General features: G+C 41.1%; 1 protein-coding gene across 6 annotated transcripts in view; it reads left to right on the top strand.

The window, feature by feature from the left end:
• SLC38A1 (solute carrier family 38 member 1) overlaps positions 1–27,672 on the top strand; it is a 74,481-nt gene that overhangs the window by 37,464 nt on the left and 9,345 nt on the right. For all 6 annotated transcript variants that reach the window (XM_033866882.2, XM_073788780.1, XM_073788781.1 and 3 more), the window contains 8 exons: positions 16,715–16,788; positions 18,243–18,335; positions 18,642–18,723; positions 19,706–19,788; positions 21,178–21,236; positions 21,358–21,474; positions 22,723–22,802; positions 25,940–26,040. In XM_033866882.2, coding sequence (XP_033722773.1) covers positions 16,715–16,788; positions 18,243–18,335; positions 18,642–18,723; positions 19,706–19,788; positions 21,178–21,236; positions 21,358–21,474; positions 22,723–22,802; positions 25,940–26,040 — 689 coding nt within the window. The remainder of the gene's footprint in view (positions 1–16,714; positions 16,789–18,242; positions 18,336–18,641; positions 18,724–19,705; positions 19,789–21,177; positions 21,237–21,357; positions 21,475–22,722; positions 22,803–25,939; positions 26,041–27,672) is intronic.

Below are 27,672 nucleotides of genomic sequence, written 5' to 3' on the forward strand. Positions count from 1 at the left end.
GTGCCACGGAGTAGCTGGGCCCGTGAGCCATGGCCGCTGAGCCTGCGCGTCCGGAGCCTGTGCTCCGCAACGGGAGAGGCCACAGCAGTGAGAGGCCCGCGTATCGCAAAAAAAAAAAAAGAGTAAATATTAGCACAGAAGAATGATAGCTTTTGTTTTGTTTATTTCACATTACCATCTCCCCAAATAGGAAAGTTACGTTTTCTAAAGATTTCTATTAAACGCATACGTTTTATAGAGAATTAATCTCTGAAGAGCATGTGATCTCCTCACTGTGCTAGGTAAATGAGAGGTTTATTACACCGTATGGAATCTGATAAAGTAATAAATGCTTTATATTTTCCCATAACTTCTTAGCATGTATCATTATTATTTATTATTATTTTAATCATGTAACCTTTAAGTTTAAAACCATGAAAAATGAGAATGTAATTCATGACATTGCTGGGAGCTCAAAAAGATGTCATAGTTTATCATAAACACTGAGTTTGTAAACAATCTGTTTGAAATGATAATTGTGAAACAACGTTACAATCTGAATGAAACAATCGTTTAAATTTTGTTTTGGTTGATTATAATTCCTGCCTTTTTTTGGTGTCTTCCATTTTCTTTCTCACTGGGGTAGTGGTTGTGAGAATAAAAAAGATAATGTATCTAAAAGCACACTTTGAAAAGGGGCACGCAAGAAGACATTTATTAGTTAGTACAACCCTATAGGGCTGCTATAAGAAACTGAGTGAGCGTGTGTGTGTGTGTGTGTGTGTGTGTGTGTGTGTGTGTGTGTGTGTGTCTGTGTGTGTGTGAGAGAGAGAGAGAGAGAGAGGGAGGGAGGGAGAGAGAGGGAGAGAGAGAGAGAGACGGAGATGGAGAGAGTACCAGCAGTGCCTGGTACATAGTAACACTATGTACTAAGTGTTTGTTAAAGTATTAATTAGGTAGTTACCAAATGATAGTTAACATTTATTGAATGGTAACTATATATACCATGTTATCTCATCTAATCCCCACCAACAACACTATGAAGTAAATGTTAGCCCCATTTTACAGATGAAGTAACTGAGGCTTAATAACAACTTAGAAAATAGGGGAGCCAGGGTTCCATGTTCCATCCAGGATTTCTTGAGTCTAGAACCTGAGTGATCTAAGACACTATACTGCCTTTTAGTGATGCCTTCAGAAGCCAAACTTACATTATTAATGTACTTCTTGAGACAAATTTTATTCTTACCAATGGATACTTGCAAGTTAATCCTTTAGCTCTTTAAAGTCACCTTGTAAAATCAGTCAGTGTTCCTGAACTATTTTACGACTGTTCCACCAAGAACCGTCACCTTTATTGTAATGAAAATAGTTCAGCAATACCAAGGGTACGAAATTGTGTATCAGGGGTGGTCATGTTCCTGGTCGCAGCAAGTACAATACATGCCTCTAGTATATTGTAAAACCAGTAAACTTTTTGAACTGCTTCATATTGTCATATCTGTGCCTGACTTCGCCTCATGTGCTATTTAAGATTTCCCACTGCCCTTGAACTTAATTCCTTCCAGGGCTTTAACTAAACTTATTGTAATTAAGAATTGAAAACCAAGAAATAGCAAAGGCAAATAACACCAAGTTCGTTATTAGGGAATTGGTTAAATAACCATAGTAGTTCCATAAAATGGAATATTAGACTACTATTTAAAGGAGTAAGATAGACTTACATGTACTGGTATTGAAAAATTAAAAACAAACTGAATATTGGGTGGAAGTGAGGATGGGGGTAGATTGCGTAATATGTGCATATATTAGACTGTTCGGGAGGGTAAACAAGAAAACTGTTGACAGTGGCTACTTCTGGAGGGTGACACGCGGTCTGGGGGTGGAGTGGGAGTGGAAAGTTTACACTCTTTAAAGTATCTATGTACCATGTGCTTTAGGGGAAGAACCTAGTTGAGAAAACTGTTTTTTAGAGAACTTCAAATCACTGCGATAAGATTTTTCCTCTTTCTCTTTCCTGCAAAAAACCTGAGAAAAAATATTTTCGGTGTCACTATTTAGACCACAAGAGCTAGAATGAGCGATCAGTACAGTGCCACCTGCTCCAAACTGCATTTTCACCACACTTGCCTGCAGACGGCCTTTGCATCAGCTACACCAGCCTCCCTCTCTTCTGTAGGGGCCGCTGGCACCGTGCCCATCACCTCGGCCTTTCTGCCACCCCCCTCCCATGCCGTCCCTGTGCTTCTGAATCCTGATGGTCCCATGAGACCCAGGTCCGATGCCATCTCCAAAAGTGTTTCTCTGATCCTCCCAGGTGGAAGGAAAGATCTCCCTTCCTTCTCTTTTTGGTGTAGCCTTTATCTTTCTAATAGCAAGTATTACTTCCATTATTTAGGCGTATATATTTTGTTCCCTATTGAACACTAAGCCCTACAAGGGCAGGATTAATGTCTTCCTTGTCTCTCTCCCCACAACAGGATCTAGAACAGTGGTTGCCTATAGCTGATTCTCAATAAAGTTTCCCTGAAATGAAAGAATATGTAAAAATTAGCATAGTCTTACATAGTCTTACAAGGCTTTAGGGCAAACAATGGCTCTCATAATTTTGCAAACTTAGCAGAGGGAAAACATCAACTCTGAGGTTTAGTTCACCTTCAGATTTAAAGTAGGCTCTGGAGATGTAATGAAAATTATAGAAGTTTAGGAAGGGACTCACCACCCATTGGTTACTTTCCTGGGAATGCCTCCTTCATTTGAAAATTCAAAATAGTTAGAGACTGTTAAGGAATACTGTAGGAGGTTAGCACTGCATTGCTAAAAGGGCGTTTGTTGCTAAATTGCTGTTTGCAAAAAGGACAGTAATTGTCATTGTCAGTTTACAGCAATTACCTTCACTTTGTGGTGGATTGTTTGTTCCAGTTGTAGGTGAATTCTTCTCTCTCTCAGTATTTACCTTTGTGGACCATTATCACTAATCATTATCCTACCAATAGATGCAACATTGTATTGTCTATAATCACAGTGTTTACAAACAAATCAGTATATAGCCATGCCGGTAAAGATAAATCTATAAAATGAGGACTCTATAAACAAAGATCAGACTACCAGGTGCCTTCTCTCTTTAAATTCGGTGTTTTACAATTCAGCCTGCATAACGGGTAGGCAGAAATGGAATTAGAACAACAGACCCATCAACACGTTGCCCTAAGTCCTGTTCAGATATTATAGTTATTTGATCGTTACTATCGTGTCACAAAAATGGGCTTCTTGTTCTTTCAAGAGGTTTGCAGTCGCAGATAACTGCCTCAGCATAGCTCTCTGGAGTTTCTCAATCATTTTCAGCAAATTCTACCAAATTGGAGTGAGATTGCAGTGTACCTTTGCAAATACTCTGCATGTTCTTGAACTGTCATTGCTCTGTTACTTTCCATATATTCCCAAAAGTTTGAATCACACCCACCAAGGTGATAATTTTGCTTTTAGCAGTAACAAAGATGGTTTGTGTGATATCTCTCAAGTCATTCCTGGTAAATGTTAAGTTGTCTTCTCTGTGGGCTCCTAAGCAGGCAATGCTTTGCCTCCTAAGGAAGGACCAAATTGGATTTTGTGATACCAAAACAGGGCGATGAAGAGGAAGTCAATAGGAAACGCTGCTCTTCTGATGATCCGAGGAGGTCCCTGGGTGGAGGCACACTCATCTTACGTCTTACGTCAGTCGCTTACTTGTTTTCAAAATTCTTTGAGTTATAGTCTCCGTTCCTTAGAAATGATTTGAAGAGAAAATTGTTGTCCTTCAGCTGGCAGCAAAAATCATTGGCATCAGAGTCTCTTCTTTGGGAACAATAATACTGGAAGGGGAGCAGTGGCACATTCAGGCTTGCCAGCATTAGAAATACATGTAGAAAGGACAGCGGCAGTGCCATTGAACTCTATTGAAATTCAGTGGATGAAGAACTTTTCAGAAATGGGCAAATAGGAAAGGGGGAAGGGGTGTTGTGCTCAAAATGAGTGCCTGTTTTGTAAACAGAGTTGGCAAGTGTAGGCGATGGGTCCCACCCACTGTTTTTAAAAGTTGAGCAGTTATGCTTAGTTGATGAGTCATCTGATATGTGTCTGATAAGGGGGGTTCCAAGAAATTGATTCTCTTGGCCCCAGAGACGTAGGAGTGTGGTGTGTGTGTGTGTGTGTGTGTTTGTGTGTGTGCGAATGTGCGAGAGCGTGTACACTGAGCTCACTCAGTCCTGCCTGTGCTGTGTTGCATCGGGTGCCCCGGTACTACCCAAGGACAGCAGCGTGGCCCCCATTTTGGGGCCCCGTGTTTTTCTTAGTCTGCAAGAGGCAACTTAACTAAACTGTCTAAGGTTTTAACAGTACTGTTCACGGCCGTGATGTGTAGAATGCCTTTAACATTTACTCTTACGGGTTACAGTAGGACAGATGTGTATCTGCACAGTTGATCCAAATAGTCCAGAAATTTGGACTTTCCAGAGTAGCTTGAACTTTTCTTACTCATAGAGTGGTAGTTGGTTTAGTAGATTAGAAAACTGCCCTGATGTGGGCCAGTTAGTTTTGCTTTGTTCTATGGCCACACGCTTCACCTTTCATCAGGCACATGGTATTAATGATCTACATCTGTATCGGGGTCGGCAGACTATAGCCCAAAAACCAAAGCCACCTGCAGCCTCTGTTTGTATGGCTTTTACTTTTTTAAAGGGTTAAAAAAAGAAGGTAGTTATAAAGTATACATTGTTTCATGGAATCTTTATAACAACCCTGTTTATCATCCCCATTTTACAGATAAAGAAGCTAAGATTCACAGAGGCTGAGTAACTTGCCCAGGATGACACCAGTTGGGGGTGGGATGGGGGAAGGGAGGGCAACGAAGGTGTATTCCTCTTAACTCTCCCATCTCTCCTTAAATGTGCGTTGCTACCATGGAAGCAGAGTTGCAAAGTGTGAATGGAGCCCGTAATCCATCATTCCTACTGGAATGGAAGTCCAAAATGCCCACCAAGTACAGCATGTTCCTTTACCTAATGGTTATATGGAATTCTTGTCACTCAGGAGGCACAACTTTAGAGTGTGATAAAGGGGGCATCGTTTTGAAAGGTAAGGATCTAGGTTTGAGGAGAAGAGAAACCAGTGATCCTTGTGGAATGGAAGAAGAGGAAGGAAATGGTGTCTAGAGTTATAAATGGAGTGCCCACAAAACCGATAGCCTTCTACCAAGGACTGTAGGTAAAAACAGGAAGTGGTGGTGGCATCTGGTTTTCTTTCTTGCTGGTACAACTTCCTCATTTAAACTCAGCCCTCCTCCTAACTTTCTTAACTTCTCAAAGCATCAACTAAACTGATAAATTCTATTTCTCTCCGCAAATCTCTTTTAAACACTTCTTTCTCTTTAGGATTGTATTAGATATTATTTGGTTTGGTCACCAGCGATGCATATTCCTTTCCTCAGACAAAACAAAATATCTAATCAATAGTGAGGCTAGTTTAAGAGAAACTTTGCAGCACAGAAGTTCGATTTGCCTACACGGAAAGAAATGGAATTGTACAAATAATTGATCCTCACCTGTTCCCTGCCCAGCCTTTAAAAACCATCCCTTTCATTCTCTAGTTCAATTTGTAAATATTACAAATAATCACATGCTACTAGATCCTAGTGTGCTGGTCCTCTGACCCTCAGAATGTTGAAATTTAATTAGGATGTAGTGATTAAGAAGTCTACTTTGGGTCTGAATAATTGGATGTTTCTGCTCCTTTCCATAAGCATTTCTTGAGCTCCTTAAATGAAATAGGGACTATATTAATGAGCTTGGGGCTTAAACAAATGCACACACCCCAAAAAGGGTTTGGAATAATAATACTTTTCATTTGAAAGTTTCCTTTATTTTTCATTTTAATAGTGTTATTGCAAAAGTAAGATAATCATTAAAGACCGTTTTGAAAATGCATAAAATAAAGTATCAAGAAATCACCCAAAGTCTTACTGTTAAAACAAGCTCTGTTAACATTTTGATATATTTTACTCTAAGTTTTTTGTCTTCTGCTTGGGTCTTGCTTTTTACACTGGCATCCTTCCGTGCACACTTGACTTTGGCAGACAATAGAGCATGGTGGGTAAGGACTCGAGTCAGACTACCAGGGTTTGAGGGCTCTGATGCTCACTTTGTGACCTTGGACAAAATACTCAACCTCTCTGAACTTCAGTTTCCTTATCTGTAAGGTAGATAGTAATAGTACTACTCATAAGTAAAATATTGTAAAAAGTGCTTAGTGTGGGCCCAACATAGTGAATACGCTTAAATTTATTATTAGTGGTGATCAATAAAGTGTTTTATTAATTATACTGAATTCTCATTGAAGTAAATGAAAGCTCTAGGGGTACATTTGTATGTAAAATATAATTTTGAATTTGTCAAAATATTTATAACTTCCTCATGAATTAGAGTCTCAGAACAGCTTGTCCCCCTCTCCTAATTTTCAGATGTGTCTTCTTCCATCTAAGCTCTTATTAAATAAACTTTCTCTGTGTGCCCTTTCCTCTCCACGTAAGCCTCTCCCACTGGCACCGCACAGGAACAAGGCTGCACCACCTACCTGCACGTACCTTCCAAACACCCTGCTTCGGACTGCAGCCTCCTCTACTTCCCTCCAAGGGCCCCCCCTTGGATACTCCCACTGTGCCTGGCTTTAAATGTCATTGAGGACCTCTGTGCTTCCTTCCCTGTCCAGCTTAGATGCCACAGTCCTTCGCTTAAACCCCTTCAGGTCTTCCCCACACCTGAAATTCCCTTCCTCCACCGGTGCTCTGTCACACTGGCCCGGAAAAGCCCTGAATCTGAGCTCTCTCATCATACAGATGGGTGACACTTGAACTTCATCCTCGGTGAGCTCTCCAGCCCTTCCCTCATCCCCCACTGGCACTCTCTTCAGCAGTGTTTTTAAATCTTTATTCACTTCATAGAGATATTTCTCATAGGAAGAATGGGGGTGGAATGGAAGAGCAGCAGAGTGAGTGGAGATCAGAGGTGAATGAGAAAGTGGGGAGGAAAGTGCAGGAGGGCAGAGACAGCCTGGAAATGTGGAAGAAAGGAAGGAGGTAGAAGAGAGCTTGGGAGAGACCCGCACCCCAGGGAAGGACTGGAGAAAGATGATTGGCCAGAAAACAGAATGTTTCCTACCATTTGTCCAGTTCCCTTGTCCTGGTGTTTTACATTTTCTTGCAGGTGATGAGCATCTATGTCTGTGAGTTTAGGAGTGAGGGGCTGTGGTTTGCTGGGAGATGATGTTAGATAAAAGCAGGACGAGCAACAAAGACCACTTTTCGTCCAGCAAGGTAGTTTTTATGTGGGCTCTTCTAATCATGAGGATGGTAAAAGTTTTATATTTTTTAATCAAATAATTCATTTATTCATCAAATATTTATTGGTACATTTTATGTGCCAGACACTCTCCCTGGCACTGAGGATATCAAAGAATATATAAACAAAGGTACTTGCATGATTAAATAACATTAGAACGTTAGGATACTTTTCAATTCAAGAAGGATTTTGTGGGCACCAAGGGGCGGAGCATGGGTGCTCCGGCCCTGCCTCGGGTGCCAGCACGCATCTGCAGAGCCCTATGGCTCAGAGACACCCGTGAGCACAGGCTGAGCACGGTGGGAGCCGCGGCCACGTGAAGCCTCAGCGTAGAGATGCTGCTGAGACCAGCCTTTCCTAAATGACTTGGTCTGTCTTGGTCTCAGAGAAAAACACCAGCTTGTCAGTCGGTTCTCGGGCAGGGGATCTCCAGAACTCAAAGGAAAGTTGTGTAATTTTCTGGTGAGAAAAAGAAGAGGAACTACAGTAACAATTCATGTAGTAATTGCTTACTTGGATGGAGTGCCTCCCACGTGATAAGAACGAATTGCTCATCCCTCCTTTCTAGCTCTTTCTTCTTTGATTTTTTTAAAATTTATTTATTTATGTATTTATTTATGGCCGAGTTGGGTCTTTGTTGCTGCGTGCGGGCTTTCTCTAGTTGCGGTGAGCGCGGGCTACTTTTCATTGTGGTGCACAGGCTTCTCATTGCAGTGGCTTCTCTTGAATCGGAACACCGGCTCTAGGCGCGCGGGCTTCAGTAGTTGTGGCACGTGGGCTCAGTAGTTGTGGCTCGCAGGCTCTAGAGTGCAGGCTCAGTAGTTGTGGCACACGGGCTTCGTTGCTCCGCGGCATGGGGGATCTTCCCGGACCAGGGCTCAAACCCATGCCCCCTGCATTGGCAGGCGGATTCTTAACCACTGCGCCACCAGGGAAGCCCTCTTCTTTGATCTTGACCCTCTCCCAGTTTCTGCCTTCTCAGATGAACAGCTCCTACTAGCTTGGAATGTTATTAATGAATTCTTCCCCTTGGACCTTCTCCCAGGAGGATGCAGTGGCCCTGTGTTCCTAGAGGAGCACCACTCACCAGCGTAGACCTGACTCATCCCTGCTGTGGGCTCCGGGGCCACTGGAGCTCTGCTGAGATGCCTGTGCCCACCCTTGGTTACCGATGTTCCATTTTCTTCTCAAAGCAGAACTAAAAAGAGACAAGAAATTAACAGAAGCCTGGCTTTTTCCTAAGAACCTGCAGAAAGAGCTGTGCCCTAAGGTTGGGAGTGCAGGTGGAGGACAAATCAGCTAAAAGTAGGCCCCAGATCCACTTTGCTAGGCCCAGCCTCAGCTCCTTGTTTGGGCTGAACTGACCACAAAAAGGAAGGTTATAGCTGTGCTCTTAGGATTTGGGATGGAGGGCTTGGCCTAGGGATTCACAGGGTTTCAGCCTCTCTCAACCAGGTGTCAGGGTCTCCCAAACGATCTCAGGCCTTGCCCTTGTGGCTCCACCCATGGCACCCTGTCAACCAAAACCATTTGTTTGGAAAACCCAGCCCCTCCCAGTTAGACGTTGACCCCATTGCTCCTTGCTGAGTTGTATTGTTGATTTGTAGTTCAGAGGTACAAAATTAGTGGTAATTAAACTGTTACTTGATGTCACCAGCCTGAAATGCAGTCAGCTGGTAAGAAATAAAACAAGCATCTCTGGACATTATTAAAAAGAAAAAACTTTTGGGCTTCCCTGGTGGCGCAGTGGTTGAGAGTCCGCCTGCCGATGCAGGGGACAAGGGTTCGTGCCTTGGTCCGGGAAGATCCCACATGCCGCGGAGCGGCTGGGCCCGTGAGCCATGGCCGCTGAGCCTGCGCGTCCGGAGCCTGTGCTCCGCAACAGGAAAGGCCACAACAGTGAGAGACCCGCATATCACAAAAAACAAACAAAAAAAAAAAAAAAAAAAGAAAAAACTTTTATACTTTCAGCCACGTTTAGAAGAGGAAGGATTATATAGTGTGGTGAGCCTCGGGTCCCTTTTGGAAGGAAAGACATGGCAGTGTGGGGAAGAGTGTGGAGTTGAAAATACTTTAAAAATATATATCCTGGTGAGGTAAGTAATGCTCTACTACCCTTAGGAAGTCGACCAAAGGAAGCAGACAGGACTCGCTCTCACACTGAGCGCCGGTCAGGGACTCACAGGAATGGTAATGGTTCAGCTGTAAATGCTTCCCTTCAGTGCAGTCTCACCTGGACAGCGGTGGGATCCGTGTCGCAGGTATTCACGCTGAATACCTGCAGGCAGCGTGGCGGGCAGTGTGGTGGCGCTGGTTCGGAGGTTGTGAGAAACAGAAACACTGAGATGGATATGCCGGGGGACCAGAGCTGGCAGCTTCCCATCCCGCCTGCTCCAGGCCGGTCCATGGACCAGCAGCATCAACACTGCCTGCGAGCACCAACAGAACCTCAGGTCCCATCCCAGACCTACAGAATGACAGTCTTCATTTTAACAAGCTCCTAAGGAGATACGTATATACACATTGAAATGTGAGAATAGCTGCTTTGAACTCTGGCAAAGGAGAGGACAGGAGGAGTCATGCTGGGAGGGTTGGTAAGGGTTCTCTCTTTTTTGAGAGGAACGGGTCCTGGAAGAGCTGAAAGCCCTCACCTGCGTGGCAGCCTTGAACACCCCCATCTGAGCTATTTCTGGATCCGCAGCAGTGACGGCTGCTTCATCTTCACCTCTTTCAAGGACTCTGACGCTCGGTTGAAGGATGTCGTATGATTTCTCGTTATATAGCTGGGCTGTTAAAAGATAGTCTCATCTCCCTTAAAGTGCTGGGAGGTTGGGTTTTTTTCTTTTTTTTTTTTTTTTGAGATATAATTTATAAAATTTCCCCATTTAAAGGATAAGATTTGATGAGTTTACCCAAATAGAGTTGTGGAATCACCACCACAACCATGGCATAGAACATTTCAGTTGCCTTAAGTGTGTTGGTTCCATTTATTGTCACAGCTTTCCATTTCATTAGCATAAAATACTTTAAAAAATGAAATTTTTTATAACATTATCCATATAATCTTTGGGTAAATTATAGAAGAACAAGAATCGTAGTCCTATCAATATGATTCAAAACAATGACAGATCAATGTTTTTAAGATAGATGTTTAGATGTTCGTTGTTTTAATGTGTGAGTCAAAATTTTCTTGCAGCAAATAGAGTAAAAATATCTAGGAATATTTAAGAAATCATGGAGGGACTTCCCTGGTGGCACAGTGGTTAACAATCTGCCTGCCAATGCAGGGGACACGGGTTCGAGCCCTGGTCCGGGAAGATCCCACATGCCGTGGAGCAACTAAGCCCGTGGACCACAACTACTGAGCCTGCACTCTAGAGCCTGTGAGCCACAACTACTGAAGCCCGTGCACCTAGAGCACATGCTCTACAACAGGAGAAGCCACTGCAGTGAGAAGCCCTCACACCGCAACGAAGAGTAGCCTCCACTCACTGCAACTAGAGAAAGCCCGCACGCAGCAATGAAGACCCAAACTCATCCAAAAACAAATAAATAATTTTTTTAAAAAAGCATATGAATTAAAAAAGAAAAATCACGGAGTATTGCCAGAGGACTGGAAATGGGCCAATTTCATCCCAGCTTTCAAAAGTAGTAAAAAGTGTATCCCAAACATTATTCTAGAGCAGATTATTAAATAGCTTATTTACATGCAATTACTGCAGAAAATACTGCTCCCTGGGGGCAAATAAGGTTTTCCTAAATAGTCGTGCTAACCTAACTTCATCTTTTGAGATAAGAGTGAACTGGTATAATAAGAACCTGCTGTATAAATAAATTAATTTAATAAGTTAAAAATTCAATAAAAATAAATTCTTTTTCAGAAAAAAAAAGAAAGAGTGAACTGGTAGGTCACCAAACCGGCTTAAGCAGAGTGTACCTTGGTTTTAGCAAGATATTTGGCATCTCACGTGGCTTACAGATGAGATTCTAATCTTTGTAAATTCACTTATACTTAGCCAAGAGTCCGCTATGTGCTGTGTTTGGTATTGGAAGCAAACAGGTAAGTAGGACAGGCCATGACTGTGAATTAAACCATCGTGGCCTGTCCTACAGTCTAGTGGTGAAGAAACATAATAAAGCAATAGAACGAAAAGATACCTCTGGCTGCTGGATGGAGGATGGATCAGAGGGGTCAAGAAAAGGGAAACAGGTTATCACAGTTGCCCAGAAATTAAAGATGACAGTGGCTTGGATTAGAGTAGTGGCTGTGGAGATGGGAAAAAAAAGAAGCATATGGATTTGGGATATATTTTAGAGGCGGAAATGATAGGACATTTGCCGGTGAATTAGAGATGAGCGATGAGTGAGTAGATGAGAAGTCAGGGATGACCTCCAGGTGTCTGGCTGGAGCAGTTGGCCGGACAGTGGGCCATTTTCCAGATGGGCTTGTTCCGTTCAGAAAGAACCAGTGACTTGGATGAAGGCAGACTCAAGATAGGAAGCTGGATGAGGTAGTTGATACGTAAGTAAAAAGGATAACAATTTTAAAAATATCACAAGACTGGAAAGATAAAAGGTAATGAAAATAAGTGCAGAGCCTTATACTTGGCTTAAAAAAAAAAAAGAAGTGCACAGGATGGAACCAGGAAGACTGGCCTAACAGCAGTTCCCCCAGAAGCTCAACAAGAATGAAAAGTGTGACTTGCTTCCATAAAAATGAAAACCAAAATAGTTTGCCTTAAAAGAAGCAGGATGACTCCTGGGCATATACCCAGAGAAAACCATAATTCAAAAAGACACATGCAGGACTTCCCTGGTGGCGCAGTGGTTGAGAGTCCGCCTGCCGATGCAGGGGACGCAGGTTCGTGCCCCGGTCCGGGAAGATCCCACATGCCACAGAGCGGCTGGGCCCGTGAGCCGTGGCCGCTGAGCCTGCGCGTCCGGAGCCTGTGTTCCTCAATGGGAGAGACCACAACAGTGAGAGGCCCACATACCGCAAAAAAAAAAAAAAAAAGACACATGCACCCCAGTGTTCACTGCAGCACTATTTACAGTAGCCAGGTCATGGAAGCAACCTAAATGCCCATCAACAGACGAATGGATAAAGAAGATATGATACATATATACAATGGAATATTACTCAGCCATAAAAAGGAACGAAATTGGGTCATTTGTAGAGACGTGGATGGACATAGAGGCTATCATACAGAGTGAAATAAGTCAGAAAGAGAAAAATAAATATCGTATATTAACGCATATATGTGGAATCTAGAAAAACGGTACAGATGAACCAGTTCGCAAGGCAGAAATAGAGACACAGATGTAGAGGACAAACATATGGACGCCAAGTGGGGAAAGCAGGGGTAGGGGAGTGGGGTGGAATAAATTGGGAGATTGGGATTGACATATATACACTAATATGTATAAAATAGAAAACTAATAACTAATAGATAACTAACCTGCTGTATAAAAAAATTAAAGCAAAAAAAAAAAAGACATACAGATGGCCAAGAGGCACATGAAAAGATGCTCAACATTACTAATAAAAAGAATAAAAAAAAAAAAAGCAGGATGTCCAACTCAAATTAGTAATCTTACTGTGCTTTGCACGGTCTGGATCAAAACTAATGTGAGAGCATCCTGCTTTTCTAGGCTCACAGCCGTTAAAAAGGATGGATGAGAAACTGGACCACGACTGAGCTGTAAACAGCTGAACACTCCATCACAGGATGAAGAGCTGAAAGTACTGGAGAAGTTAAAGTCAAAGAGCACCATCTTAAAATGAGCACCGTCAGATGGACCTTTAGGTGGAGGAGGGGCTAGATTTCAAGTAGATTCAAGTAGGTCCAGAGGGTAAAATAAGGACCCAAGATAAACATAGCAGCAGAAGTTTCAGCTCAGCCTCAGTTCCAGTGCACAGCACTTTCCAGAAGCAGGGTGGGTTGCATATGTGTCCCCTGACAGAAGACTTTGCAGACCTGGATGCCTAAGTGTGGGCACAGAGCATAGAGGTTTCCCATCCTGCCTGAAAAGCTGGGCAGGGTAGTCTCTGAAGGTCTCTCCCCAGTCCAGGAGTCTAGAATTCTGTTTCCTAACCAGCCTCTTTCTTCTCGGGACACAAAATCTACTGGAATGTCCCTGCACCACGTTTTTCAAAGTATCGCTGACACATGAGGGTTCTCAAAATCCCTGAACACGTTCTTCGCGAGACTGACTCTCCCGCCACTGCTTCCCCAGGGCCCGTGTTCAGTCATATGTTCTAGGTCCCCTTCTCTTCAAGGCTGAACATCAGTCTGAACTATTAATACCTTGACAACTCAGTTGCCTGTTGTTGAGGTTTGGTTCCCATTGAAACATGCCTTTTTCAGCGAGCAGCTTTTGCCCCAACCATATGGAAACTTTTGGTCAATGGTTAGCTGTGTGAAAGCTTACATGATACCCAGATGAAATGAAAAAAAATGAATCACTTCTGTTCCTCTTAGCACAGGAATACCAGCTTATGTTTCTCCTCCAGGAAACCAAACTATATGTACAAATATTTACTTGTGTAAATAGGGGCACAGTCATGCTCAAGATAGAAGAAATGTTCAAATAAGTCCTTAGTCTCACGAGTCGTTCTCCCTGCTCTTTCTTTCAGATGTCATCTCCGACTGGATCCTCTTAAACTATTCTAGGATCTGTGATAACCAATTCGATATTTTATTGCTTCTTTCCAAGAATCTAAATAGGGAGATACACTTTTCTAAATTTTAATTCCATTAATGCTAGATTCTGTTATAGGCTAAAGCAGTGATAGAGTTTTACATACAGAAGTTGCCTTTTAGTGACCTGATAGAAAAAGGTTTTTGCTTTATATTAGTTTTGAGTCTTGGAAGGGAAGGTCTATATGTTGGGAGGGATGGAGAAAAGGGTCTCCAGGGATTGGCTGTCAGACTTACTAGGGGTCGTTTGGCCGGGGGTGCGGTGTGATGTCTCTCAGACATGAGAGCAAGGGGCTTGTCATCGCTGTGGAAGGATCTCATTCTGCTGCTGTTAAGTTTGGGGAAGAAGATAGGTGAGCTCCCTGCTAAAATCTTCCCTGATCAACACTTTTCTCCCACTTGGAAAAGAAAAAGAGGTGAAACGAGTTTATGAAGAAATCCTTTCTCTTTTGCCGAAGGCCACAGGCCAGCTGAGCATCCTCTGCAGAGAAGTCCACCCAAAAGAATGGCTCAGAGCCGCTATGTGCAAGAACATGTGGTCCCAGGGCTACCAGCTGGGGGAACAGATGTTTCTGTAGAATGTTTCTTTTGCTACTGAGGACCCAGTTCTCCCTGGCTGAGGGCCTTTGGTTACCCATTAGGTAGATGTTAGTAATTATCCCTCCTACAACGTACATATTTCGAAAGGTCATACTCTTTACTCATTAGCCTGGGGCCCAGTGGTAATATGTCCTCTCCTCCCCAGGTCAGTCCCAGGAGAGTCAATTCAACAGAGGACAGGGTCACTTCAGAAGAGCCCATGGCTAATCCTCAAATTGCATCCATTCTATCCCCAGTTGGTAGCCCAGGATCTTCTGTGCCACAGAAATCCCCTGTGGCCTGTCACAGGCTCTTGTGGAAGTTGCCACTTAGGGTTCAGTATCAACATGAGTGAACTCTGAGTGAAACTCAAGGCTTGCTTCCTTAACATAAATATTATCTTATAAGATGAAGGAAAAATCATACCACAGATGTGTCCTGTCTCTTACCCTCCGGCAGAGCATAGCAAATCATGTTTCATTACAGATCTCGAAACTGCTGGATTGCTTAATAAATGCTTGCTCTCAGTTTTTCGTGTCCCTTAACCAGAATAGGTAATAAGGGACTTACCCTCTCATTCACCCTCTTACTCAGGGATCTGAGTCAATATATGTCCGAATGTACTTCTTTACAATCATATCTTAACCTAAATTCCCCTTTATTAGCCGGTCAGTTGGACTTTCACCTGAAGTGTTAGATTTTCCATTCTTCCTCCCATAGATTTTCCATTCTTTCTCCCAGTGTTTGTTTTACTTCTGCCGAGCCCTGTCACTCTTTTATGGTTTCTGGCCAGTCTCTGGCAGTCCGTCTGCTCTGCCCTTGGCTGTCTGTACTCCCCCGTTTATTTCCGCATGGTTGAAACAGAGGAGAAACAAAATGCCGCGAGACAAGAGAAAGCTAAGAAGCAGTGTTTCTGCCTGGGGCAAGGGAAGGTACCTGAGGAGGTGACATCTGAGCAGTGGTTCAGCAGGTGTGCGGAGTGGGGGAAGGGCTGGGAAGAGGCCCACGCAGAGAGAATTGCACAAGACGCCAAGCACCGCTCAGCAGTACTTGCTAGAAAAAGAATTGCCTTAATTACTCAAACATGGAATCAGTTGCAGTAATGCATTGTTCCTGGGACATATTTCCCTACATCAGGAAGTGAGCGGTCTTATCTAGGGGGCTGGAATTTAGTTCTTTAAATAAATAAGCTTTATTTGCAATTCTTAGGTCTGTTTTAACCAAACGATTCAGAAATAATCTATGCCATCTCCCACATCATTCTAACTGCTTTTTCTCGAGGAAGGTTTGATAATGAGCCAGATGTACTAAAACAAAAACATGAGTTTGTCGTTCAACAAAGTCTTGTCATTCCGCTTGGTTGTCAAACTTTTCCCATCCGTTAAGAGAGGGAAACTTATTATTATTTTAAGAGGAACCGGGTGCAAAAAAAAGTGAATTATCTCAGTGGTCTAATGTATAGATTCAAAGATAGCCATAAAGTAATTAGGTGAAAAGAACCTAGACACCGTTTGGCCTTCTGTTATAGGCGAGGGATGGGAGACATCAAGCAAGGTGTCCACAGTCACGTGATCCTGGACCTAAGGGTCACTGAAAGCCTTTCCCTCAACATCCCCACTCACCCCACTCCCACCCTCACGCCCCTCTCTCACACTTCCTCACGGGGGTGTCACAGCAAGTGCACCGTAGACCACAAAAGCTTTCTTTCACAATGTTTTAAAGTGGCCTCAACTGAAATGATCCCAGAAAGCTATTTCTGTTTACGCTTAGGATTACAAAGCATTTGAATTCTTGGAGTTCCATTCTAATGAACAGTTCTTTACTTGGTAGAACGTTTTTATTGAGGATGTTAAGGAGGGTGTGACTAATAGGTTCCAGTATCTGGATCCTGTCAATGAATGGCATTAACCGTATAACATCTAAATCAGCCTTGGCCTTTCTGTTGGTTTGGCCAAAAAGTTTATTCGGGTTTTTCCGTAACGTGTTACGCAAAACCTGAACGAACTTTTTGGCCAACCCAATGCAATGTGAGGTCAGGGTCTGTGTTCTTTACAGTTATCACAAGACTTATTTTCTTTGCTTTAGGGTACTTCTGACTTCAGTAACACTGCTGTCTATATATTCAATCAACCTTCTGTTGATCTGTTCAAAGGAAACAGGTAAGCTGATAGCACGTCTAGTTTTGTGAAGCCAGGGTAACTGATTCTCATGGTGATACTGTGAACAAATGATACTCTCCCTGTTCAGCAACTTGGTTATTAAAGAAAAACAGTACTTTGACCTGTCGTCACTGGAAGACCTGTAGAGGAATTTACCTAGAGGAGTAGATAGAGCAACATATAAGTTAACTTGTTATGAGCAATGCGCAAATAACATTGCCATTTAAAGAGAACCCTCAGTTATACCTGCTTTTCTGGTTTAAGATGACTTCATTTTAAAGGCCTCGGCTTTTTCCTTAGGTCTTTATAAAATCAGACCAAGGATCCCATGTTTTTATATGATAGCCTCCAAGGTTTCAAAAGTAAACAGAGCTTTCATTCCCTTTCATGCATATTCCAAGGAGAAAACGTGATTCCCAATGCAATGTGGGAGTGAGTGTGCTGTGAAAAGACTTCAGGTTCTCTGGGCAGTGTAACACCTGAAGTGTTTATTTTCTGTTCCTGGGACACTGGATTATGTGTGTAATACTTTGACTTTTACTCTAGCTAAAACCACATTGGCCGACTATTACTGTAGGTAGATGACTCCATTTAACTGGAACATTTTCTAATAAACTGCAGATCTAACCATTGTCTAGTTTAAACACCAGTCTTATGAGAGAATAAACAAAAGTTTAATTGTAGTCTGACTCATATTGCTTCCTGTGAACCTTTTGAAAAACGCGAGCTGAACTGTTACAAAGAAGTATAAACCCATTTTCTTAAATGAATGGTTTAACATTTTAGTATTTATTGAGATGAGCCGGTTGAACACTTTAGAATTTTGCCATGGCCAAATTATTCTCTTGACAGAGTTATCTGCTTCCCTCTTTTGTGAGTTGCAAATCCCTGAACTAAATTTTATCAAAGGTCAGAATTCTGATGTCGTGGTTATTACATGTTTCTAAGCTTGTTACTGTATTTAGGACCCATGAGGCATTGTTGGAGTATTACTAAGATAATTCCTTGTTAGCCTAATCAGTTCAGGTAATTCATTCAAAAGGAACTTTTCTTCCCAAGCATCAGGATTTTTATTTTTAAACCAAATTTTTATTTTAATGATACACACCAGACCTGAGAATGAGATCAGAGTGGGAACTTCCCCCCCCGTAAAGCAGGGAGACTTTTGAGACAGGAAAACAAGTAAGTCTTATGGCCTCCTCATTTATTTGCAGTGTTTTTGTAGCCAACCTGAAAAAGAAAAAATCGTGGTCATGTCTGACATTCAAAAATGTCAAGGGGTTGTTTTGTAATGAGAATGCCTTAACCCTTGCAAAGCCAAGAAGGCTATTTGTGTGATTTTTGATAAAGACACAATAACTTGGGGAATCGTCAATAGAATGATGAAATCTTGGCTATTTCTAACATAGGGAACTCTGTCATTTCTTCTGTTCTCAACTGTGGTTTTTAAACAGGCTGCATGGTTTATGAAAAGCTGGGAGAACAGGTCTTTGGCACCACAGGGAAACTTGTCATCTTTGGGGCCACCTCCCTACAGAACACTGGAGGTAAAAAGATCGTGTTTTTCTATACATTAATGTTGTGAACATTATTATTTCTTTCTAATCCCGGTGGTTGGGTGGCCACATGAATTTTAACATAATTCAAGCAGTATCATTCTCATTGCTAAAATGGCGCTTGGAAAGTCCAGCAGGCACAGTAGTCGCTTAACAACCAAGGATACTGGGACAGTGTCTACAGCTGTCTTTGTGTCTTATTGAAGGTTAGTCTAGGAACAGGCTGGTGACCTTTTATATAGCTTGCAACATGAGCCTCAGTATCCTCTTTCTAAAAATGTTCTCATTTTCCTCTAGCAATGCTGAGCTACCTCTTCATAGTAAAAAATGAACTACCCTCTGCCATAAAGTTTCTAATGGGAAAGGAAGAGACATTTTCGTAAGTTATAGACCGTTGTTTGCGAGATAACTAAAATGCTTTTAATTGAAATGTGGGCTAACCAACGTTTTTGTTTTATGACGACTGCAGAAACAAAGTTTTCCCTAGGCTGTTTTTTCTTGGTTTGTTGTTTCTGGGGGTATATAAATGAAGGAAGCAGGCAGAGCCATTTGAACCTGAGCATTTAAAAGGTAGATTCATCGGTCATGCTGTAAACGCTAGGTGCTGCAATTTCCCAAGAGCTTGAAATCTACATCCAGTTTCTATGAAATAGAACAGATGTGGAGTATTTTTGACACAGAAGTGGAACAAGCAAGATTAAGACCCGAGTCTCTTCCTTAAAGAAGGGACAGAGCATTTGGGGAGCAGAACTGACGTGAGCCAGCCTCATTAAAGATGCAGCTAACCTTGGAAAATGTTGCAGCTGCGTTTAGTGCATCCTGTGTTTTGACTACCTCTTGTTTAACAGTTCTTGTCAGTCTTAGTTTCTCTGTTTTCTTTCAAGGGAGCATCGTAGAAGCCAGAGTTCCTAGTGTTCTTTCATCAGGATTCAAGGTCAAATACAAGGGATTAGGGAGAAAGCAATGGCTACCTGTGGTGACTTGTTTTGCGATGATATTAGCCAAGCAAAACAGAAAGGAACTTTCTCTTTAAATAATTGATAAGAGAAGTTGTAATCTGACAGAACGTAATGTGTGCATCAGCTTTGAAACGATGTAAATAATTCAGAGGAAAGGCATGCTTAGCCAGTGGGAGTGAGGGGGGGAAGCAGTATCTCTTCTTCTGCTGCCTGGGGAGAGAGATGATAGTAAGTGACTAGTGGTTGGGTCAAAGTGGTTGGATAAAACCTGAATAATGATAAACGTTAATGGTAAACATTAGTAATAGTTAACAAAGTTTAAATACTGTGAAATTTTATGTGTGAGGAAAGAAAAGTCACTTTCTAAGAAAATGTGACCTAACTGCTTACATGCCTTTTCAGAGCCTGGTACGTGGATGGCCGCCTTCTGGTGGTGGTAGTTACCTTTGGCATAATTCTCCCTCTGTGTCTCTTGAAGAACTTAGGTAAGAGCTTGCTTTTCTCATAGTCTCTGCAATACCCAGGTGAATCAGAAACCTAATAAAAACGAACAACTTTGCCCTCTGCTTTCACTTGTAGGGTAAAGATTAAATGAGTGATAAATTACAAGTATTAATCAGGCTTGACTTTAACATGGGATAAAAACACTGGTTGGTATGTGACTTCCTAAGCAATCCCTCTACTAAGCTGTGGAGGGAAGAAGGGAGGTCCTGGGACCAGCAACAGACAGTGCTCTGTCCAAAAGCACAAAGTCCAGGAACTGGAATTCTCCTCATACAAGGTCTTACATACTCTGATTATTTAGATGAGCAGAATTTCACATCTGATATCAAGACAGAAAGTTGCTTATATTTTTACCCCAAAGTATTATGAATCACTCTTAAAATTATCAGAGTCTAACCGGTCTCAATTATTTGCTTCATTGAAGGGAGAGAGAGAAGCAAAAAGTCAAAAGTGGTAGATAATCACTAAGTCATATCCATTAGGTTTTGACATTTTTGTGTGTGTGTATTTGGAGACCAGGGTCCCTGATGTTATGGACATTTCGTGTGTGGAATAATGCAGCCAGACTGCCGTCCAGTCCAAAGCCTCTGAAATGCATTTCCTTTAATTCTGGGCTCGTTCAAGGCAGACATTTAACGTTCTTCCCAAAATGATTGCTAACCATAATTTTTTGTTTTGTATGAAAAATACCCAGCCTCTGTAGCTGTTCTGTGAGACCTATAAGTAGATTTTTTTTTAAGCTACTTAATTATCTGGTTTCCGAGTCTGTGTTTAAGCTTTTCTGTGTATATACATGTAGCTCTTTTCAGTGCTAGTGGAGAAGGGCTCTTCTCCCCCAGGGGTGAGAATAGTGCAGCCCCCAGAGACCACTGAACTCTGCCTTTCTGGAGAGTATGGTGCTTGGAGATCTCCCAGGCATTCCAAGGGGAGCAAGGTGGAGATCCTCAGGTGTTCAGTTTCTCCCTAGAAAGCACTTCCTCTCCTCTGCGTATATTCAGTGTTTATACAGTATGTGCATAATCAAGAATTATTGAATGGATCAAGGAGTAAAGGGGATTTATTTGGCCATAGGAATCCATCCGAGTACAGCAACAGAGACCTATGGCCAAATTTGGGAAGGTCTTTTCCCCTGGATCCTGGGAATCTGTGTTCTCTATCTAGTGTGTCAGGAAGAACTGGAATCAAAACACAATGCTATAATGTTTTAATTTCAAGTCACCATTTTTGCCAAGTAAGGTAGCACTATCAAATAATCTTGTATTAATACTAGCGTGTATGAATACTATTGGAACCCCAGACTATGCTTGAAAGAATGCATTGAAAGAGGTGATGGATGAAATCATAATAATTCTTTAAACTTTTTTTTTTAGGCTATCTTGGCTATACTAGTGGATTTTCCTTGAGCTGTATGGTTTTTTTCCTAATTGTGGTAAGTGCCGATTGAAATGGTTGGCTTGGTGTTGCTGTAGTATGATGCTATGTAATAATTATGCATTATTTGGCTTTATGTGATAACGTCTGATTGTTTCTCCTTTATTTTTTAATACTAGGTTATATACAAGAAATTTCAAATTCCCTGCATTGTTTCAGAGCTAAATTCAACAATAAGTGCTAATTCAACAAATGCTGGCATGTGTACGCCAAAATATGTTACCTTCAATTCAAAGGTAAGTTTCTTATCCTTTAAATATAAAAACGAGTGTTTCTGCTAAGGGCATTTGTATTTCTCAGACTTCTTTTGATTAAACTGTCTTTGATGTGTTTGTTCTCAAAAGAACACTGTATCACTGCTTCCAACTGCCACAATCCATTTAGGGACCTTGGAGAAATATACAAATTGTATATTTCATCCTCCCTTTTACCCAGTTTATGTGTAGGACAGCCTTAAGTATTCCCTGTGAAAACCTCTTTCTGGATAATTGTCTCAGCTCTGTTATTCCTTGTGGATCTTTAAAAACAGATTAATAACTAACATCCTTAGCCCACTGCTTCTTATCTTGTGGTGACAGAAAGGAACACCTCAGACTTCCCCAGCAAGTACAGTTGAAATACAGACGCCACCACAAATTGGCACTTAAGGAACGTTCATACGACATATTGGGAAATGATGGACTATGGAACCAGTCAGGCTTGGATTTGAATCCTCAGGCAAATTATCAACCCCATTTGTAAAATAACTATTCTATTCTGTATCTTACAGCGTTTTGTTAGAATGTGCCTGGTACAGTGCTTAGGCAAAATTAGAGCATGAGAAATGTTACTTTTCCCTCCTTCTCTGCCAACTTCTTTTTGCATAAGAAGTTACTATATTGAATTTGAGAGTTTTAAAAAACCTTATCTAAGAAAACGAATTTAGCTCGTTCTCTCTCTCTCGCTGTCTTTTAACTCTCAAGGATACAGCCAAAGCAGTGAAGTGATTTTCTTTTTAGAAAGTAACTTTCTTTTTAGATGCCATATTTAAGTCTGATTGATGCGCCTGGTATAGTGCAAAGAGCAGTAAAACGGAGGTGGAAGTTCTGGGCGTGTTGCCTAGCCTGTCTTGGAGGGAGTCAGGAGAACAGCACTGGTCTGCCTCAGGGTTGCTGTGGGGATTCAGTGAAATAATGTAGGAAAGTGCTATGTAACCGGCTAGCGCCACATAAGTACGGGGTGACGCAGTGCCTGGAGGTTGTAAAATACACTGTGGGTGAGCCCAGCTCTAGAACCCCTGTCTGCCAAGTGCCTAACGTCTCAAGCTAGATAAGCTCTCTTAGAGAAGCTGCTCCTATTTCGATACCAAAGCTCTCCTAATAACCAAATAATCCAGGGATTCTGAAGGGCTGTCAGATGAAAAGACGGCTCGGAAATACTGGAGCTGTACAGTTTTTATGGTAAAAATGCCTTTCCGTAACATTTATATTTTTTCTTTCAAATAGACCGTGTACGCTTTACCAACAATTGCGTTCGCATTTGTCTGCCACCCGTCTGTCCTGCCAATTTACAGCGAGCTTAAAGAGTAAGAGATGTGTTTAATTTTTTTGCAAACTGAATCATTTTAGGGCCCCTCATTAATAGGCAAGTACTGTATTTAAAGTAAATGGACTCATATGATGAAGCCCCGCTGACTCATCACCCAGCTTCAACATTTACTTTCTGCCATTCTCAAGCAAGAAAAATCACAAACCTACAGTATATTTTGGCCATAAATGTATAAAGCGGCTTACTCTGTGGGCTTTTTCTTGTTGATTTGGTTTTTCAAATTCTGTATTACTCAAGAGAGTTCAAGTATTTGTGTTGCTTTATGTTACTTATGATTATTTTGCAAGTGGATAATAATAATCTTCATACCCATCTGTGAGCCACTAAATACACTGCATCTGATTTGCCTTTTGGTTGACTTGGAAAAGGCTGGTAAATCAGGCAGGAAGAAATTAATGTTAAGACCACAAACTGGACAAAAGAATATTGTTGTTCATTTCAAACGACTACAGTGATTATATGGATTTGTTTTTGATTACTGTTAGAGAAAACGAAAGCCCTGCTTAGAAATTCCCTCATGGGTTCTCTTTTTAGCCTATTGTTATCAGACTTTCCACATAAAAATAGTCATCATGGCATAGTGTCTTTTTTTGAGGTAACTGGTTTACAACTTACATAGGTTTCATGTGTACAACCTAATATTTCTCCTTCTGTATACATTACATCCGGCTCACCACCAAAAATTTAGTTTCCATCCATCACCATAGAGTTGATCCCCTTTATGCATTTTATCCTCCCCCAGCCCCTTCCCCTCTGGTAACCACTACTCTATTCTCTGTAGCTACCTCCTTGGTTAGTTTTATTCCTAGGTATTTTATTCTTTTTGTTGCAACTGTAAATGGATTGTTTTCTTAATTTCTCTTTCTGCTAGCTCATCTTTAGCATACAGAAACATGGCAGATTTTTGTATGTTGACTTTGTACCCTGCAACTTTACTGTACTTGTTTATTATTTCTAATAGTTTTTTGGTGGAGTCTTCAGGGTTTTCAATATATAAAATCGTGTCACCTGCAAATAGGGACAGCTTTCCAATTTGGATGCCTTTTATTTCGTTTTCTTCCCTAATTGCTCTGGCTAGGACTTTCGATACTAGGTTGAATAAGAGCGGTGAGAGTGGGCACACTTGTCCTCTTCCTCATTTTAGAGAGATAACTTCCAGTTTTTCATCACTGAGAATGATGTTAGCTGTGGGTTTGTCATATATGGCCTTTATTATGTTGAGGTAGGTTCCTTCTGTCCCCACTTCATTGAGTTTTTATCGTAAGTGGGTATTTTGTTAATGTGGCATATGTATCACATTGATTGATTTGAGAATGTTGAACTATCCTTGCATCCCTGGAATAAATTCCACTTGATCACAGTGTATGATCCTTTTGATGTATTGTTGTATTCAGTCTGCTAGTATTTTGTTGAGGATTTTTTGCATCTATGTTCATCAGAGATATTGGCCAGCAATTTTTTTGTGTGTTTTGGTATAAGAAATCAACGAAACTATTTCTCAGACATTGTGTGTTTTGGTATCATGGTGATGTTGACCTCATAAAATGTTAGGAGGCATTCATTCCCTCCTCTTCAAAATTTTGGAAGAGTTTGAGAAGGATAGGTATTAAATCTTCTTTAAATGTTTGGTAGACTTCACCAGGGAAGCCCTCTGGTCCTGGAGACTTGTTTTTTGGGAGGTTTTTGATTACTGTTTCAATCTCTATACTAGTGCTCAGTCTATTCAGATTTTCTATTTCTTTATGACTCAATCTTGGAAGGTTATATGATTCTAAGCATTGGTCCATTTCTTCTAGGTTGCCCAATTTGTTGGCATATAGCTTTCATAATATTCTCTTGTAATCCTTTGTATTTCTGTGGTATCCATTGTTATTTATCCTCTTTTGTTTCTGATTTTATTTATCAGGGCCTTCTGTCTTTTTTTCTTAGTGAGTCTAGCTAAAGGCTTGTCATTTTTCTTTATCTTTTCAAAGAATCGGCTCTTAGTTTCATCGATCTTCTCTATTATCTTTTTAGTTTCTATTTCATTTATTTCCACTCTGATCTTTGTTTCCTTCCTTTGGACTTTGTTTGTTCTTCTTTTTCTAGTTCCTCTAGGTGTCAGGTTAGATTGTTTATTTGAGATTTTTCTTGTTTCTTGAAGTAGGCATCATGGTATAGACTTAAACTCAGCAAGATATACACTATAGCTATCTGTTTCCATTTTGAAACAAAAATAAAGATGATGTTATTTAGCATTGAATTCACTCATTAGTCTTCCTCTTTCATATTTAATTGATATATGAGTAAACTTTGAAGTATCGGTATTTACATCTACCTGTCTATGTGTTCATCAGGCTTACTTTATGACCTTATATTTAGGGTGTTTAAATACGTCTTTGGCATCTTTTAAATTTAATAGTTCAGCTTTTAGTTTGTAATTTCCTCACATGGGTACTTCTCAATTTTTCTCGTTTTCCATACTCCCTTTTATGACACATTCAAATGTTGTGACTGTTGGTGGTCGACTGTTGGGTACAAGTCTTGTGGATTAATTGTTTGGGCAGTTAAAGAAACAGAGGTTCATGCAAACTCCCAGAGTAAACTTGACCTAAGAGAGAAAGAGAAAGCCCTTCATTATCCCAGCTGTGAGCTCTTAGGCACTCATTGCTCTGGAGACAAACAGGCTTCCCTGGGGCTATTCAGTGGGAAAACCGGAACTTAAATAGCAGCTTTAGCAACTGAACACCGAGGTCAAGTTGTAGCTCTGCCCCGAGGTGAGAGAACAGCTTTGGAATTTATTCTGCCTTTTTCCTGTGCATGCTGAGTGTAGAGATAGTATCAAACAAATGTTAAAAAATACTCTTTGCTCTACAGATGAGAACTCCATGTTCTTTCAAAAGAATGGGGAAGAACATTCAACGGATTGTTCATTACATGGCTGTCTCTCTCACAATACCCATTTGGTGTAAAAGAAGTTATTATAAACTGGCATATTTGCTGGGGGTAACTTCAGGTGGTCAGGTCAGCCCCAGCCTGATAGAAAGTTAAGTTCTATTCTTCAGTGTTAACACTGGTGCTTACATTCAGTAATGTGATTTTTAATTTTTCAAATTCCTTTATCTTTGTTTTTAGTCGATCACAGAAAAAGATGCAGATGGTTTCAAATATCTCCTTTTTCGCCATGTTTGTTATGTATTTCTTGACTGCCATTTTTGGCTACTTGACATTCTATGGTAAGTACCTTCTGTCAGTACATAAATATAGGTATTAGTAAGTAAATTAGTAAAAATCGATATCAAAATAACTTTTAATATGATAGCCCAAAAAGCAACAAATCTGTCCATTGACTTGGTGACCTTTTCTTCTACTTAAAGCAAATGGCAGTGGTTCCTTTCCATATTCATGCAGACTGCACAATAGAATAATTACTGAAACAATATACTGTAATTTTTTTCTCCTAATACTGTCCTTAAAAGAAATTGCATTTTATAAGCACGCCACCTTTACTGAGGAAAGTTTAAAACTATAATCAGAGAAGGCTTTCCTAATTGCTGTTGAGAACTGGGTCAGATTCCATTAATAGAAAAGAGAGAAAGATTTTGAAAGTGAGAAAGAATAGAGTGCTACACTCATGACACTCTGCATTAATTAAAAATAAAGCACCTGGGGCTTCCCTGGTGGCGCAGTGGTTGAGAGTCCGCCTGCCGATGCAGGGGACGTGGGTTCGTGCCCCGTTCTGGGAAGATCTCACGTGCCTTGGAGCGGCTGGGCCCGTGAGCCATGGCCGCTAAGCCTGCGCGTCCGGAGCCTGTGCTCCGCGACGGGAGAGGCCACAACGGTGAGAGGCCTGCGTACCGCAAAAATAAATAAATAAATAAAAATAAAGCACCTGATCCTTCAGCTGCAGGTGGAGCCTTGCAACGATTTGAAGCAGTGACATAGAAAGTTAAAAGAAATGAAACCTGAAAAAGAACAAGGTTTCATTTGTAACTTTTATTGACCCTGTATGAATAGTTTACCTTCTTTTACTACTTCTTCATCCTCTTCTATTCCAATCATCCTGCAGCTTTATTTAACATCTTTCATTATCATTATAATTTGGGACCTAATATAAATTTAAATACATAAATTTCACATTCTCTACTAAATAATATTTCTTGGGGGCATTTTTTCATAAACACAAATGTCTCAAAACTTAAACACGTTTAGAGATGATCAATTCATCCTAGAGAGGAAGGGAAGCACCAAGTCCTAACCACAGGACCGCCAGGGAATTCCCTTATTAACATTCTCACAAGCGATAGAGAATAGCATTGTCTAGTGAGTCCATAAATACCACATTTAATTTCTGCATAAAGATGGTGTTCTTAAGTTTCCTGCAGAGTTGTAGGGATTAGGGTGGGTAAAGGGAGGGAGAGAGAGAGAGAGTGCCTAATGTTAGTTGAATGGTCTCACTGCAACCTTGTTTAAGCTATGATTTTTCTTGGCAAATCCATTTTTTTCCCACATAGAATAGAATACCAAACCCTTTCATACTCTTAGGTCAAAGAAAAAACTCAGCTATTTTTAGACGGTTATGAATTTTGAATCAAGGAAGTTAGAACTAAGGAGATTTTTATTATATCCTAGGGCCCTTTTTCTAAAATTGAGACCCATCTCTGGCCCTGACTAGAATTGGAATTCCACACCCTGAACCTTGAGAAGGGAGGGGAACTATCTTTCGTCAAAGGAGTGAGCATTTTCCAGTTGGAGATAAGATGGCAGAGTAGAAGGACCTTGAGCTCACCTCTTCTCACGAGCATCCCCAAATCACAACTAACTGCTCAAAAGTCATTGATAAAAAAGACACGAGTGAGCATTCTTGC

The sequence above is a fragment of the Tursiops truncatus genome, chromosome 11 (genome assembly GCF_011762595.2).
Source record: "Tursiops truncatus isolate mTurTru1 chromosome 11, mTurTru1.mat.Y, whole genome shotgun sequence".
NCBI classification, from domain to species: Eukaryota; Metazoa; Chordata; class Mammalia; order Artiodactyla; family Delphinidae; genus Tursiops; species Tursiops truncatus.